Source organism: Tamandua tetradactyla, chromosome 14 (assembly GCF_023851605.1).
Source record: "Tamandua tetradactyla isolate mTamTet1 chromosome 14, mTamTet1.pri, whole genome shotgun sequence".
Taxonomy (NCBI): domain Eukaryota; kingdom Metazoa; phylum Chordata; class Mammalia; order Pilosa; family Myrmecophagidae; genus Tamandua; species Tamandua tetradactyla.
The window spans coordinates 2,031,700-2,049,748 of record NC_135340.1 but is presented as its reverse complement, the minus strand read 5'-3'; the positions used below and the strand labels follow the sequence as shown (position 1 = coordinate 2,049,748).

The 18,049-nt window shown below is 39.0% G+C and overlaps 1 protein-coding gene and 1 pseudogene across 2 annotated transcripts in view; both read right to left on the bottom strand.

Moving 5' to 3' along the window:
• Positions 1-305: 305 nt before the first annotated feature.
• On the bottom strand, positions 306-2,542 carry LOC143655558 (heat shock protein HSP 90-alpha pseudogene; annotated as a pseudogene).
• A 7,624-nt stretch (positions 2,543-10,166) lies between these two features.
• Positions 10,167-18,049, bottom strand: part of MAP4K5 (mitogen-activated protein kinase kinase kinase kinase 5) — a 180,143-nt gene continuing 172,260 nt past the window's right edge. For both annotated transcript variants that reach the window (XM_077126796.1, XM_077126795.1), the window contains exon 31: positions 10,167-16,660. In XM_077126796.1, coding sequence (XP_076982911.1) covers positions 16,573-16,660 — 88 coding nt within the window. In that variant the 3' untranslated portion in view covers positions 10,167-16,572. The remainder of the gene's footprint in view (positions 16,661-18,049) is intronic.

Sequence of the window (18,049 nt, the reverse complement as noted above, 5' to 3'; positions counted from 1 at the left end):
TCTACTAGGAATCCGCTCGCTAAACACTTGAGACCACAAAGTTAACATTAGGTTACATACATCTTACAATCAACGCTTACCTCAATCAGTTAAAATAAGCCAACATGAAACAAGAAAAGAACTACTAGCTCTGCTTTAGTGCCTAAGTATCACAGTATCACACTTTGAAGTAGAAAGAAATCTTATCTTCCCCTTAAGTAGTTGTCATGCCATACAGATTTTTATGTTAACAAAAATAAACAAAAAATTCCTTGAAAATATATTATGGGTGGGAATGAACAGCAACTATTGGGCACGTGTACACATCCTGTAGGGAGAGCTCAGTCCACTTCTTCCATGCGTGAGGTGTCATCATCTCCCTCAAGAGGTGGCATTTCTTCCGTTACAGCAGTACTGCTATCATCAGCAGTAGGGTCGTCTTCATCAATACCCAGGCCGAGTTTAATCATCCTGTAGATTCTATTGGCATGTGTCTGGGGGTCTTGCAGACTGAAGCCGGAAGACAGGAGTGCAGTTTCATAAAGCAAGATGACCAAATCCTTCACAGACTTATCATTCTTATCAGCCTCTGCTTTCTGCCTTAAGGTTTCAATAATGGAATGGTCAGGGTTGATCTCCAGGTGTTTCTTTGCTGCCATGTAACCCATTGTTGAGTTGTCCCTTAGGGCTTGAGCCTTCATGATTCTTTCCATATTTGCTGTCCAGCCGTATGTGCTTCTAACAATGCAGCATGGAGATGTGACCAATCGGTTTGACACTACAACCTTTTCGACTTTTTTCTCCAAGATGTCTTTCATGATTTTGCAGAGATTTTCAAACTTTGTTTTTTTCTCTTCCTGTTTCTTTTTCTCTTCTTCATCTTCTGGGAGTTCCAAACCTTCTTTGGTGACAGACACTAAAGTCTTCCCCTCAAATTCCTTCAGCTGTTGGACACAGTACTCATCAATAGGCTCGATCATATAAATCACTTCTAGGCCATGCTTCCGGAGACGTTCCACAAAGGCAGAGTTGGCAACCTGATCCTTGGTTTCACCAGTGATGTAGTAGATATGTTTCTGGTTTTCCTTCATTCTGGTGCAGTAGTCCTTGAGAGAAACCATCTCATCACCAGAAGCAGATGTGTAGTATCTTAACAGCTCTGAAAGCTTCTTGTGATTTTGAGAGTCTTCGTGTATTCCAAGCTTAATATTTTTAGAGAACTGCTCATAAAACTTTTTGTAGTTCTCTTTATCTTCTGCCAGTTCAGTGAAGAGCTCTAAGCACTTTTTGACCAAATTCTTTCTGATAACTTTCAAAATTTTACTTTGTTGCAACATTTCACGAGAAATATTTAGAGGAAGATCCTCAGAGTCCACCACACCTCTAATGAAATTCAGATATTCAGGGATCAGCTCCTCACAGTTATCCATAATGAAAACCCTGTGAACATACAACTTAATGTTGTTCTTTTTCTTTCTGTTTTCAAACAGGTCAAAAGGAGCACGTCTTGGGACAAAGAGAAGGGCTCTGAATTCTAACTGTCCTTCAACTGAAAAATGCTTCACTGCCAAGTGGTCTTCCCAGTCGTTGGTCAAGCTCTTATAGAATTCTCCATATTCTTCATTAGGAATATCGTCAGGATTTCGGGTCCCGATGGGTTTTGTTTTGTTAAGTTCTTCTTGATCAATATATTTCTCCTTGATCTTCTTTTTCTTTTTTTTGTCACCATCCTTCTTTTCTTCTTCTTCATCATCAGAACCAACATCCTCTATTTCTGGCTTATCATCAGACTCCTTTTCTTCTTTTTCTTCCTCTTTTTCTTCCTTTTCTTCAGCCTCATCATCACTTACTTCTTTATCACGTTCTTTCTCCACAAAAAGAGTAATTGGATAGCCAATAAACTGAGAATGTTTTTTCACTATCTCCTTTATTCTTCTCTCCTCCAAATACTCAGTTTGGTCTTCTTTCAGATGCAGAATAACCTTTGTTCCATGACCCATGGGTTCACCTGTGTCGGTCCTAACAGTGAAGGAGCCTCCCGCCGATGACTCCCAGGCATACTGTTCATCGTCATTGTGCTTGGTGATAACCGTCACCTTCTCTGCCACCAGGTAGGCAGAATAGAAACCCACACCGAATTGGCCAATCATGGAGATATCGGCACCAGCCTGCAGGGCCTCCATGAACGCCTTGGTGCCCGACTTGGCGATGATGCCCAAATTGTTGATCAGGTCAGCCTTAGTCATCCCGATGCCGGTGTCCACGATGGTGAGCGTCTGGTCTTGCTTGTTGGGGATAAGATTGATGTGCAGCTCCTTCCCGGAATCCAGCTTGCTGGGGTCGGTCAAGCTCTCATATCGGATTTTGAACAGAGCGTCCGACGAGTTTGAAATAAGCTCCCTCAGAAAGATCTCTTTGTTAGAATAGAAAGTGTTGATGATCAAGGACATCAACTGGGCGATCTCGGCCTGGAAGGCGAACGTCTCCACCTCCTCCTCCTCCTCCATGGGCTGGTCTTGGGTCTGGGTCTCTTCGGGCATCTTGGCGATAGGAACATGCAGTTACCACACCGCAGCAACCCCTGGACGCTGAAGCAACTGGCGCGGCGCCCCCGCCAGGTTTGTTTTTATTCCTCAAGATTGCCTTGGCTATTCCTAGCCTTTACACTTATATGTTTTAGAATCAGCCTATCAATTCCACAAAAATATATGCAGTATTCACATATACTCTTTAAATCAATTGACATCTTTACAATCATGAATCCTCTAATTCATTAATGTGATATAATCCACCATCTATTTAGATCTGTAATTTCTGTCAGTGATGTTTTGCAGTTTTTAGAATGGAAATTTTTGATTTTTTCATTATATTTATTCTTAGGTACTTGAGTCTTCTATATTACGAATGGTATTCTTTTTTTTTTATTAATTAAAAAAAATTAACTAACACAACATTAGAAATCAATCCATTCTACATATGCAATCAGTAATTCTTAATATCATCACATAGGTGTATGGTCATCATTTCTCAGTACATATGCATCGATTTAGAGAAAGAAATAGCACGACAACAGAAAAAGAAATAAAGTGATAACACAGAGAAAACACAAATAAAAATAAAAAGTACAAAAATATATAAGAGAAAGAAAAAAAAACAAAAAAAAACTATAGATCAGATGCAACTTCATTCAGCGTTCCAACATAATTACATTACAGTTAGGCAGTATTGTGCTGACCATTTTTTTTTTTTTTTTAGACATCATACCATTCTACATATGCAATCAGTAATTCTTAACATCATCACATAGATGCATGATCATCGTTTCTTAGTACATTTGCATCGGTTTAGAAGAACTAGCAGTATAACAGAAAAAAATATAGAATGTTAATCTAGAGAAAAAAAATAAAAGTAATAATAATAAGAACAAAACAAACAAAACAAAACAAAACAAGAACCTATCGCTCGGATGCAGCTTCGTTCAGTATTTTAACATGATTACTTTACAATTAGGTATTATTGTGCTGTCCATTTTTGAGTTTTTGTATCTAGTCCTATTGCACAGTCTGTATCCCATCAGCTCCAATTACCCATTATCTTACCCTGTTTCTAACTCCTGCTGAACTCTGTTACCAATGACGTATTCCAAGTTTATTCTCGAATGTCGGTTCACATCATTGGGACCATACAGTATTTGTCTTTTAGTTTTTGGCTAGACTCACTCAGCATAATGTTCTCTAGGTCCATCCATGTTATTACATGCTTCATAAGTTTATCCTGCCTTAAAGCTGCATAATATTCCATCGTATGTATATACCAAAGTTTGTTTAGCCACTCGTCTGTTGATGGACATTTTGGCTGTTTCCATCTCTTTGCAATTGTAAATAACGCTGCTATAAACATTGGTGTGCAAATGTCTGTTTGAGTTTTTGCCCTTAATTCCTTTGAGTAGATTCCCAGCAATGGTATTGCTGGGTCGTATGGCAATTCTATATTCAGCTTTTTGAGGAACTGCCAAACTGCCTTCCACAGTGGTTGCACCATTTGACATTCCCACCAACAGTGGATAAGTGTGCCTCTTTCTCCGCACCCTCACCAGCACTTGTCATTTTCTGTTTTGTTGATAATGGCCATTCTGGTGGGTGTGAGATGATATCTCATTGTGGTTTTGATTTGCATTTCTCTAATGGCCAGGGACATTGAGCATCTCTTCATGTGCCTCTTGGCCATCCGTATTTCCTCTTCTGAGAGGTGTCTGTTCAAGTCTTTTTCCCATTTTGTAATTGGGTTGGCTGTCTTTTTGTCGTTGAGGTGAACAATCTCTTTATAAATTCTGGATACTAGACCTTTATCTGATATATCATTTCCAAATATTGTCTCCCATTGTGAAGGCTGTCTTTCTACTTTCTTGATGAAGTTCTTTGATGCACAAAAGTGTTTAATTTTGAGGAGTTCCCATTTATTTATTTCCTTCTTCAGTGCTCTTGCTTTAGGTGTAAGGTCCATAAAACCGCCTCCAATTGTAAGATTCATAAGATATCTCCCTACATTTTCCTCTAACTGTTCTATGGTCTTAGACCTAATGTTTAGATCTTTGATCCATTTTGAGTTAACTTTTGTGTAGGGTGTGAGATATGGGTCTTCTTTCATTCTTTTGCATATGGATATCCAGTTCTCTAGGCACCATTTATTGAAGAGACTGTTCTGTCCCAGGTGAGTTGGCTTGACTGCCTTATCAAAGATCAAATGTCCATAGATGAGAGGGTCTATACCTGAGCACTCTATTAGATTCCATTGGTCGATATATCTATCTTTATGCCAATACCATGCTGTTTTGACCACTGTGGCTTCATAATATGCCTTAAAGTCAGGCAGTGCAAGACCTCCAGCTTCGTTTTTTTTCCTCAAGATGTTTTTAGGGGCGGGCCGCGGTGGCTCAGCGGGCAAGAGTGCTTGCCTGCCATGCCGGAGGACCCCGGTTCGATTCCCGGCCCCAGCCCATGTAAAAAACAAACAAACAAACAAAATATAATAAAACAAGAAAATGTTTAAAGATGTTTCCCTTTCTTCCTCCCTTCCTTCCTTCCATCCTTCCTTCCTTCTCTCTGTCTTTCCTTCCCTTCCTCCCTCTCTCTTTAAAAAAAAAAAAAAAAAAAGATGTTTTTAGCAATTCGGGGCACCCTGCCCTTCCAGATAAATTTGCTTATAGGTTTTTCTATTTCTGAAAAATACGTTGTTGGGATTTTGATTGGTATTGCATTGAATCTGTAAATCAATTTAGGTAGGATTGACATCTTAACTATATTTAGTCTTCCAATCCATGAACACGGTATGCCCTTCCATCTATTTAGGTCTTCTGTGATTTCTTTTAGCAGTTTTTTGTAGTTTTCTTTATATAGGTTTTTTGTCTCTTTAGTTAAATTTATTCCTAGGTATTTTATTCTTTTAGTTGCAATTGTAAATGGGATTCGTTTCTTGATTTCCCCCTCCGCTTGTTCATTGCTAGTGTATAGAAATGCTACAGATTTTTGAATGTTGATCTTGTAACCTGCTACTTTGCTGTACTCATTTATTAGTTCTAGTAGTTTTGTTGTGGATTTTTCCGGGTTTTCGACGTATATTATCATATCATCTGCAAACAGTGATAGTTTTACTTCTTCCTTTCCAATTTTGATGCCTTGTATTTCTTTTTCTTGTCTAATTGCTCTGGCTAGAACCTCCAACACAATGTTGAATAATAGTGGTGATAGTGGACATCCTTGTCTTGTTCCTGATCTTAGGGGGAATGTTTTCAATTTTTCCCCATTAAGGATGATATTAGCTGTGGGTTTTTCATATATTCCCTCTATCATTTTAAGGAAGTTCCCTTGTATTCCTATCCTTTGAAGTGTTTTCAACAGGAAAGGATGTTGAATCTTGTCAAATGCCTTCTCTGCATCAATTGAGATGATCATGTGATTTTTTTGCTTTGATTTGTTGATATGGTGTATTACATTAATTGATTTTCTTATGTTGAACCATCCTTGCATACCTGGGATGAATCCTACTTGGTCATGATGAATAATTCTTTTAATGTGTTGTTGGATACGATTTGCTAGAATTTTATTGAGGATTTTTGCATCTATATTCATTAGAGAGATCGGCCTGTAGTTTTCTTTTCTTGTAATATCTTTGCCTGGTTTTGGTATGAGGGTAATGTTGGCGTCATAGAATGAATTAGGTAGTTTTCCCTCCACTTCGATTTTTTTGAAGAGTTTGAGGAGAGTTGGTACTAATTCTTTCTGGAATGTTTGATAGAATTCACATGTGAAGCCGTCTGGTCCTGGACTTTTCTTTTTAGGAAGCTTTTGAATGACTGCTTCAATTTCTTTACTTGTGATTGGTTTGTTGAGGTCATCTATGTCTTCTTGAGTCAAAGTTGGTTGTTCATGTCTTTCCAGGAACCCGTCCATTTCCTCTAAATTGTTGTATTTATTAGCGTAAAGTTGTTCATAGTATCCTGTTATTACCTCCTTTATTTCTGTGAGGTCAGTAGTTATGTCTCCTCTTCCATTTCTGATCTTATTTATTTGCATCCTCTCTCTTCTTCTTTTTGTCAATCTTGCTAAGGGCCCATCAATCTTATTGATTTTCTCATAGAACCAACTTCTGGCCTTATTGATTTTCTCTATTGTTTTCATGTTTTCAATTTCATTTATTTGTGCTCTAATCTTTGTTATTTCTTTCCTTTTGCTTGCTTTGGGGTTAGCTTGCTGTTCTTTCTCCAGTTCTTCCAAATGGATAGTTAATTCCTGAATTTTTGCCTTTTCTTCTTTTCTGATATAGGCATTTAGAGCAATAAATTTCCCTCTTAGCACTGCCTTTGCTGCGTCCCATAAGTTTTGATATGTTGTGTTTTCATTTTCATTCGCCTCGAGGTATTTGCTAATTTCTCTTGCAATTTCTTCTTTGACCCAGTCGTTGTTTAGGAGTGTGTTGTTGAGCCTCCACGTATTTGTGAATTTTCTGGCACTCTGCCTATTATTGATTTCCAACATCATTCCTTTATGGTCCGAGAAAGTGTTGTGTAAGATTTCAATCTTTTTAAATTTGTTAAGACTTGCTTTGTGACCCAGCATATGGTCTATTTTTGAGAATGATCCATGAGCACTTGAGAAAAAGGTGTATCCTGCTGTTGTGGGATGTAATGTCCTATAAATGTCTATTAAGTCTAGTTCATTTATAGTAATATTCAGATTCTCTATTTCTTTGTTGATCCTCTGTCTAGATGTTCTGTCCATTGATGAGAGTGGTGAGTTGAAGTCTCCAACTATTATGGTATATGAGTCTATTTCCCTATTCAGTGTTTGCAGTATATTCCTCACGTATTTTGGGGCATTCTGATTCGGTGCGTAAATATTTATGATTGTTATGTCTTCTTGTTTAATTGTTCCTTTTATTAGTATATAGTGTCCTTCTTTGTCTCTTTTAACTGTTTTACATTTGAAGTCTAATTTGTTGGATATTAGTATAGCCACTCCTGCTCTTTTCTGGTTGTTATTTGCATGAAATATCTTTTCCCAACCTTTCACTTTCAACCTATGTTTATCTTTGGGTCTAAGATGTGTTTCCTGTAGACAGAATATAGAAGGATCCTGTTTTTTAATCCATTCTGCCAATCTATGTCTTTTGATTGGGGAATTCAGTCCATTGACATTTAGTGTTATTACTGTTTGGATAATATTTTCCTCTAACATTTTGCCTTTTGTATTATATATATCATATCTGGTTTTCCTTCTTTCTACACTCTTTTCCATATCTCTCTCTTCTGTCTTTTTGTATCTGACTCTAGTGCTCCCTTTAGTATTTCTTGCAGAGCTGGTCTCTTGGTCACAAATTCTTTCAGTGACTTTTTGTCTGAGAATGTTTTAATTTCTCCCTCATTTTTGAAGGATAATTTTGCTGGATATAGGAGTCTTGGTTGGCAGTTTTTCTCTTTTAGTATTTTAAATATATCATCCCACTGTCTTCTAGCTTCCATGGTTTCTGCTGAGAAATCTACACATAGTCTTATTGGGTTTCCCTTGTATGTAATGGATTGTTTTTCTCTTGCTGCTTTCAAGATCTTCTCTTTCTCTTTGACCTCTGACATTCTAACTAGTAAGTGTCTTGGAGAACGCCTATTTGGGTCTAATCTCTTTGGGGTGCGCTGCACTTCTTGGATCTGTAATTTTAGGTCTTTCATAAGAGTTGGGAAATTTTCAGTGATAATTTCTTCCATTAGTTTTTCTCCTCCTTTTCCCTTCTCTTCTCCTTCTGGGACACCCACAACACGTATATTTGTGCGGTTCATATTGTCCTTGAGTTCCCTGATACCCTGTTCAAATTTTTCCATTCTTTTCCCTATAGTTTCTGTTTCTTTTTGGAATTCAGATGTTCCATCCTCCAAATCACTAATTCTATCTTCTGTCTCTTTAAATCTATCATTGTAGCTATCCATTATTTTTTCTATGTTTGCTACTTTATCCTTCACTTCCATAAGTTCTGCGATTTGTTTTTTCAGTTTTTCTATTTCTTCTTTATGTTCAGCCCATGTCCTCTTCATGTCCTCCCTCAATTTGTCGATTTCATTTTTGAAGAGGTTTTCCATTTCTGTTCGTATATTCCGCATTAGTTGTCTCAGCTCTTGTGTCTCATTTGAGCTATTGGTTTGTTCCTTTGACTGAGCCATATTCTCAATCTTTTGAGCGTGGACAGTTATCTTCTGCTGCTGGCGTCTGGGCATTTATTCAGATTTCTCTTGGTGTTGGACCCAGCAAGGTTGTAAGATTTTTCTGTGAAATCTCTGGGATCTGTTTTTCTTATCTTGCCCAGTACGTGGCGCACGTGGCACACGTTTGTCTCAAGTGTTTGGAATGGGTCTCCCCCAGTCACCGATCTCCGTGGCCTGGGGATTTCGGATCCAATTCTCTCCGTTGGTTCAGGGGCCGCGCGTGGTGGGGGCGTCAGCTGCCGCGGCTTGAGGGGACCCTGTGGCTGGATGCGGGCTGCAGCAGGCCTGGGGGATTCCCCACCGGACCAGGAAGCCTCCCGTGGGGGGGGGCTACCGCGGCTTGGATAGCCCTCCTATCCGAGACTCGTATCCGCGGACTCGAAGCAGAGACTCGAAGCCGCCCGCAAAAGAGGGGTGCCGCCTGCCTCGGCTTGGGAAACTTGCTTCTCCAATACTCTCAGCCGGCCCGGAAAGGAGGGAGGAAGTAGCTCGGACCACCGCAGCTGCCACTGATCGGGAAATCACGCGCCGCTCGGGGGTCTCACCGCAGCCGAGTCTCGCAGTCAGTCTAGCCTGCCCAGACTTTGGATAGCCCTCTGATCTGAGATTCGTAGCCGCGGACTCAAAGCCGAGACTCGAAGCCGCCCGCAAAAGAAGGGCGCCGCCTGCCTCGGCTTGGGAAACTTGCTTCTCCGATACTCTCAGCCGGCCCGGGAAGGAGGGAGGGATTAGCTCGGACCGCCGCAGCTGCGGCTGCTCGGCAAATCACGCACTGCTTGGGGGTCTCGCCGCAGCCAAGAGTCGCAGTCAGACTTGCCAGCCCAGACTTTGGATAGCCCTCTGATCCGAGACTCGTAGCTGCGGACTCGAAGCCGAGACTCGTAGCCGCCTGCAAGAGTGTGGCGCCGGCCGCCTTGGCTGGGAAGCTTGTCTCTCCGAGTCTCTCAGCCAGCCCGGGAAGGAGGGAGGGATTAGCTCGGATCGCCGCAGCTGCGGCCGCTCGGGGGTCTCGCCGCAGCCAAGTCTCGCAGTCAGACTTGCCAGCCCAGACTTTGGATAGCCCTCTGATCTGAGACTCGTAGTCGCGGACTCGAAGCTGAGACTCGAAGCCGCCCGCCAAAGTGTGGCGCCGGCCGACTTGGCTGGGAAGCTTGTCTCTCCGCGTCCCTCAGCCAGCCCGGGAAGGAGGGAGGGATTAGCTCGGACCGCCGCAGCTGCGGCTGCTCGGGAAATTGCCCGCCGCTCGGGGATCTCACTCACCGCAGCCGAGTTTTGCAGTCAGACTAACCAGCCCAGACTGGGTTACGCTGTGTGTCCATTCCCTGCTGTAGCCCCGGGAGCTGTTCTGTACTGTTTCTGTTCACCTATTAGTTGGTTTGGAGTCGGAGGAACTAAGACGCATGTACCTTACTAAGACGCCATCTTGGATCCCCGAATGGTATTCTTTTATAATTTCAGTTTTATTACAGATTTATAGATATGTAATTGATTTTTTTCATGTTCACAGGGTACATGATTTTTCTTTAATTTCTACTAGTTTATCTGCAAGTAATAGCAATCCTTAACTCATCCTTTCACGTTTTATTTATTTTTTTTATTAGTTTTCTTGGTTTATTGACTAGGAATCTAGTATGATGACTAACAGGTAGTGAGAGTGAGACTATCTGACTCATTCCCAATGTTATGAACACAGTAGATTATTAGCCAATGTTTCTTGCTTTTTTCCTAATTAAATCCAAGAATGATCCCTTCTGCTATGATCAGTGGGAAAGTTCCTTGAACCTGTGGGACTCACTTAGCCTTGGACAAGTTCCCTTATTCAGGTTGCTGGCTGGAGCAAATCTCTTGGCAAGGATATTTAGAGCCCTCTTCTAGACTGCAAAATGATTTCAAAGCTCAAAATGCAGTCTAAATACTGCCAGTTTGCAAATATCATATCGTGGGAAGCCCAATAAACGTGGCTTTAAGTTATGGAACCTTCCAGTTTCTTTTTAGGCTTCTTTCAATGCAAATGCCAAGGTATGATAAAACTGTATAAAAATAACATGGCAAGAAAAATTACAGGAGGAACAAACAACAAAAATGTTAATACCTGTAACCTTTGGTTGTGAAATCACAGACTAACTCTTCTTTTCAGTTCTTAATTGTTTGAATAAATAAAAGATGTTGGTTATTTTTATCATGAAAAATCATAAAAGGAACTTGAAAAAAATAGAATAAAAACCTATGTTATATCTGCCAATGTGACATACTGAAAAGAACTAAAAAATGAAAATGCACATTCAATGCCTTTAGTGCACTTCCTCATGAAAAATAAAGGAGCCAAATTTTAAAATGTCAGTGATTACCATGAGGGATTTTATGCACACTATCTCACTTAATCCTCTTAGCAACCATATGAAGTGGCCATTATTTCTAACCAAAAGATGGAGGACTAGACAGGTTGAGTAGATTCTCTAAGTTAAATAATAGTAAGTGCTAAGTGGTTCAGCGGGTGAGTGGCAACTATTACATTGAAATATATAATCTGTATGTACTAACGCACATTCTGAAAAACTGCAACTAGTCTAGGTTAAGCAGTCAGAAGTGGCACTGAAAAGTTGTGACTTGAATAGAGTGCCCTGAATGGAGTAAAGGAGTTTTCTCCAAAACTTGTTGGAGAAAAGGCAGCATATCAGAAAGGGAGAAGCATTAGGAGTGAAGCAATAAAGCTGGAGTGCCCATGGGTCCATCTGTTAGTGGCTGAGGGTTTGTTTGGAATACTGAAGAGAAGGCTGGAAGAATTAGCCACAAAAAGTAGTTTGATAAAAATGCTTTGTTTCTCTCACAAGATCTTCTGGATTTACTTGACCCAGCTTTGGTTTTTCCAGATACTTTTACATCCTTGTACATTATGTACACATTAACTATAATCAATGTATGTTCACTGCATGCCTACTATATTTAAGGTATTATATAAGGAGCTAGATGTTTTATGTATAGTTATTCCCGTTTTTGTTATACAGTTTATACATTTACTTAACATTAGAATTTTCTTATACATTAAAAAAATAAAACACATGCTTGCAAACAAAATCCTATAGAGTTTGTTATAAAAAACCTAGCATGCCCCTCCTTATTTCTCCCTCCTTGAAAACAGACTATATTAAAACTTTTCCTTTTTTAGCAGACTATATTATCTCCATGCCACCAAATAAGCTACTTTTTGACTTTCCACTTTCAGATATTATCCACCAACCATTTCCTGCTTTCATAAAAGATGAAGATTTAGATCACTTTTCTACATCACCACCACACCATGTCCTCTCCTGTTCTAGTTTGCTAGCTGCTGGAATGGAATATACCAGAAACAGAATGGCTTTTTAAAAGGGGAATTTAATAAAGTTGCTAGTTCACAGTTCTAAGGCCAAGAAAATGTTCCAATTAAAGCAAGCCTATAAAAATGTCCAAATTAAGGCACCAACAAGTTACCTTTACTCAAGAAAGGCCGATGGGGTTCAGCATTTCTCTCTCAGCTGGGAAGGCACATGGTGAGCATGGCGACATCTGCTAACTTTTTCTCCAGGATCCTTGCTTCACGAAGCTCCCGCGGGGGCGTCCTTCTTCACCTCCAAAGGTTGCTGGCTGGTGGGCTCTGTGCTTCTCTTGGCGTCATGGCTGTGCTCGGCTCTGCTGTGGCTTTCTAGTGGCTGTAAAACGGGACTCTCTCCAAAACGTCTCCTCTTTTAAAGAATTAATAGGTGGAGTCACAACTCCATGGAAGCTATCTGATCAAAAGCTAGGACCCACAAGTGGGTGGGTCACATCTCCATGGGAACAATTAAAATGCTCCCAGCCAGCAATACTGAATGAGGATTAAAGGACATGACTTTTCTGGGGTGCACCATGGATTCAAACTGGCACATCTCCCAACATAATTATGTTGTGATTTTGACTAGGTTTTACCATTTAATATTAACATTATTAAGACTACCAACCACTGGTCACAGTTTACTTTTTCTTTTGTGCAGGACTCTTGCGTAACTGGAGTAAAGCAGTGTTTTACTTGGTTAGATTTCAATCTTTGAAAAGTATATGCTTAGAACCAATATCGTTAGTGATTGAAACTGGTGCCTTGAATAACATCTCCTTTGCCTACCTGCTCCATCTGCAGAGGCAGTGGATGGTTTCATGTGAGCTCATACTATCACCTACTGTCAACCAGCCTTCTGTCTCAGGCCCCTCTATGGCATGGAGGAGCCTTCTTGTCCTGTGAATAAGCTGCAGCCTGGTGGTGCAGGAGATAATGCTTCTCAACTGGTGGGGGTCTGTGAATAAATGCTCTAGCTCCTCACCCATCAGGAGACAATTGTGGGAGGTATTATAGAGCTTCTTAGAGATCAGTGGATCAAGCTTCTATTGTCTACACAACAATAACCTCAATAATGCAGTCATATATTGACTTTTCCCCCTTCCCAGTCTCAATTTCACAAATGCCTGACTTCTATTTTCTGGGGTCTCTCAAATAAATTATACCCATGTTCTTGCCTCAGGCTCTGTTTTAGGAAGAACCTCTCACTGAGTTAGTTGTCTAACTCTTAGGACACTGAGCTGCATTAGTCATCTTTCTGAAAAGTCTCTTCTGGGGCTTCTGATAGGCTTCAGTATGTTCTCTATGTCCTGCATCCAGTGGTCACCCTCGGACACCTCACCACCATCATCTGGGGATTTCCTCCATCTGTCCCCTGGCTGAGTCACATTATTTGCATCCTATGTATTCATTTTGCTAGGTTTATGCCCTTAATTGTATGAATTACATCCTCTATTTGCTTCTTGAGAGGGGGCAAATGGGAAGTAAACTGAGATGTCACATGACTAAAAATCTCTTTATTTACCCTTACTTTTGACAGTTTAGCTGGAGACAGAATTTTAGGTTGGGAATAGTTTTCTTTAGAATTTTGAAGGCATTGATTATTTCTACTGAAAATTCAAGTTATTATTCCTTGCTATTTAATCCATTTCCATGGGAACACAGATTTCATCTTTGACACTAGTGTCCTTGAAATTTCATAATGATTTGCTTTGATATGTCTATCTTATCCATTATACTTATGATGGTTTGGAGATATGTACCCCAGAAAAACATGTTCTTAAATTTAATCCATTCCCGTGGGTATGAACCCACTCTAAGTAGGACCTTTTCATGTCGTTACTTCAGTTAAAGTGTGGCCCACCCTAATGAGGTTGAGTCTTAATCTTATTAATGGAATCTTCTATAAGTGGAATGAAACTCAGACAGAGAGAAAGCCACTGGAAGCAAGAAGCTGAAAGTCATTGGAAAGTTAAAGAAGAGAAGGGAGAGTCTCAGTACACTCCAGTCTTTCAGGAGGAAGCATAGCCTTAATAATACCTTGATCTGGACCTTTTCTAGCATCAAAACCCAGAGTCGATAAATACTCACTGTTTAAGCCAACCCATTGAACAGTATTTGCTTCAGCAGCCAGGAAAATTCAAACAATTATCTTTCAATCTAGAATCTGATGTTCCTAAGTTCTGGAAAATTTTTTGATGTCCTCTATTGATGTCTTTCCATTTTCTCCATTCTTTTAATATGAAATTATGGTACATTGGGTATTAGGACCCCTGGACTATTGATTTTAACTTTTTCCCCCCCAATATTTCCATTTCTATGTCTTTGTGTTCTATTTTCTGAAAAATTTTCTCAACTTTATATTCCAAACCTTCAATTATTCAGATTTTTTCCCAAGAGCTTTTTGTTTTTAGAATGCTCCTTTTTAGTATCCTGTTTCTGATTTATGGATGCAACATGTAGGTTTTTCTGGCATTATCTTCTCCCTACATAGTCTGTTTCTTCTAAGTGCTTTTTCCCTGCTCTCTCCTTCATGCTGGTGGGTTTCCTCAGGTGTCTTACAGTGCTTCGTGTGGCTCACGTGTAATAGCACAGAACGAAAAGACTGATGGCAAGCTTTGGTAGCAAGGGGTGGTGGGTGTGTCAACTTTGAATTTCACCGTAGAATTATCTAGCTAGGCAGTTTAGCTTGACACCTCTGAATTCAGGATATTATGTCTCTCTACTTGCAATGGCCAGATTTCACAGAGAAGACTTTTCCAATATTCTGTCAGAATTCATTCAACGAGAGGAGGTGGCTATAGGTCTTCACAACCAGCATGTAAATGTTCCCTGCCTTGAGTATGGTCTGGTGCCATTTATTATAACTAGTGTCCCGCAGCCCAGAGATTCCATTTAATATGCCCACAGTAAACAGCCACACACTTACTGAAATGATATCATATATTAATTTCTTACAAATACTTTATACTGCATTTGTACAACATTTTATTGTTTGCATATTGCATAGTGAAAAGAACAGAGTCAGAAGACTCAAGGTCTGGCTCAACCATTATAATTTGCTATGTGAACTGGGTCTCTTAACCTTGCAAAACTCTCATTTCCTCTTCTGAAAAGCAGAGATGATGATATCTGTCTTACAGAATTGCTAAAGATTGAATGAGATAGTTAAACTCTTTTCCTCTCAAGTAACTGGTCAGAATGATCCTATATTTGCTATTTATTAACCCTCTACTCATCGCCTCAATGCTAGCTAACTGTGCTCAATAAATGCATTCAGACAACAGGTATTGATGTGACATTGTAATTTTGAACACTAACAACAAAAGGAAAAAAAAACTAAAAAATGGCCCATCCTTTCTTATTTTTAGAATACTGGTTTTATAATACTTACTCATACTATCCCATCAGGAATTCAATTTTATTTAAAGATTTTTTTTCTTAGACTATTCAAAACGAATAACTACATACATAAAATCTTAAGATTACAAGTGTAGTTACTTAACAGTTAACCCCCCTCTGGTATATCATAACTAAAATACATATCATGGGCAGTTAAATACTATTTTCCCCTATACTAGGAAGGATAATATATGGAGATAAATTTCTTATGCATTATCCCTAATGTGAAAAAAAAATCACAGGTATATTATACTGCTTGTCAAGAATACATACACATGGTAGTTACACCTAGACAGACACACCCCTTCTAACAATATTTCCACCATCATCAATGTTTTCTGTATGACACCTTACAACTATTTGTAGTTGAAAACACAAAACTCCCATTTAAGGCAATTCTGCATGAAACTGTATTATAAAATACTTTTGTTAAACAAAAATTGCATGTATGTACTGAACCCCCAGAAACAGTCTTTAATCCCTAAAAAAACTACTACCTAAAAGGTAAACAAACTGTTTATACATTATAAAAAATTTAAGCTGCTCTGGAACCCTCCTTTGCTAAAAGTTAGATACATTACACCACTCCAGCAAGAGATTAATAAATAACGATTAAATATTCTATTTTACAAAAACATACAGAATGGCTGATGTAAAAGTGAGAGGCTTATCTGATAACTTCCTTATCAAATTATGTTCATTAAGAAGGAGTAAGACATGGTATAAAATGAGAAAACTGCCACCAATTTTATCTTTGAAGATAACCACAGGAGTTGCTATCTAAAATATTGCACCCTTGTTACAAACATTACTTTTTTTAAAAAGACTGTTTCCTGGGACTAAATAGAGGACTATTTGTCTCATAGCTTTTATTAAGCAAACTTGATATAACCACCACACAGTGGCAAGAGATAGAATAGCTGTTTTCAGCTACAGAAAATATTGAATTCTACTCTAAATACAAATCACTGAGATATAACTCGTAACAGTTAAAGCAAATTACAGTGTACTTTGTACTAAATTTCCTTGAAATATTTTTGCTTTCATATGGAATATATTCATTTCCCTGTCAATTGAGATCAGTTTATGCTGTTTAGTAACTATTTTCATGTCCAGCCAGGATGTAGAGATTGCTGTGTGCAGTAGGATTTTCTGTTGGTCTACTTTCCAAAACGACAACTCTGCAATTAAACCGAAACAAAAGGCTTGTTTAAATGTAAAAAACAGATTACATACTTCAAATACTAACATAAAACCAAGAGAGAGTATCTTTGTCACATTCTTATTAAGATTAAATAAGAGATCATAAATTAATAAATTCAGCTTTATATCTTATAGCTTAACACAACTGATTAAGAATTAATGAATTTAGGAATATAAATTATTGAAAATAATTCAGGGCAGTCTAATGATCTCATTCCCAAAACTATTTGCTCATGCATGTAATGGCCACAAAAGATATAATGATGCTTTAGGAATTTATTTAAACATGAAGGGAGTGAAAGAAGGGCTGAGAGAATAAAATAGGGCTCAAAGAGAAGAGACCAATCTAAACTGTCTTCCAAGGTATTTGAAAATGACAAGCATTAAAGAAACATTAAATGGGGCGGGACACGATGGCTCAGCAGGCAGAGTTCTCGCCTGCCAGGCCAGAGACCCGGGTTTGATTCCCATTGCCTGCCCATGCAAAAAAAAAAAAAAACCAACAACATTAAATGCTTAAAAAAGAGTCTGAAATGGGGCTTTACTGCCTTGTCCTTGGATCCCGGGCAAGGAAAGAGCCCAGTTAAAGGGCAGATAGGAAGAAGAAAAAAGAAAAAAATCAATCAAGTGGCATACTGTAGCAATTCAACTATGGTGGAAAGGGGTTTGAGAAAAATATATAAATAATATATGCATACAGAGAAAAAAGTCAAGAAGTGGGAAGGCAAAGCACAGACATTATATGTTTTTTCTACTGTATGAATATGCTATAACTAGCATGTCTTACTTTTTTTTTTTTTTTTTCATGGGCAGGCTCCAGGAATTCAACCTGGGTCTCTGGCATGGCAGGTGAGAATTCTGCCACTGAGCCACCATTGCCCACCCTAGCATGACTTATTTTGTAATTAAAAAATAAAGTAACAAAAAATAGGAGAAAATAAAATTATTTACAATCCAACTAACCAGGATTAACCACTGTTAATATTTTGATATTTTTAGCATTTTTCCATAGGCACAAATATCTTTAGACAAAAATTTTAAAACTACTTTAAAAATTATGATAAAATAAAAGTTTTGGTTAAGATAATAAGAACAAGGCAATGGTCTGAGAAAAGTAGTTTTAAGGGCACATATTGTGGAGAAGTGAGAGACAATCACAACAAAGCAGGGGAGAGTGAGGGAGAAAACAGTGGGAGGGCAGGCAGAGGAAACAAGTAACGGAGAGAAATGGGTTCAGATACCTCTTATCAAACAGAACTCTCTCATACTATGTATCTTTAAAGTGCTGTCTGCAACAGGGTCACTGGACTATACATAATTCCACTTCCTTGAGAAGTAAACAGCCTCCCATTCTTGTTCCAGGATCC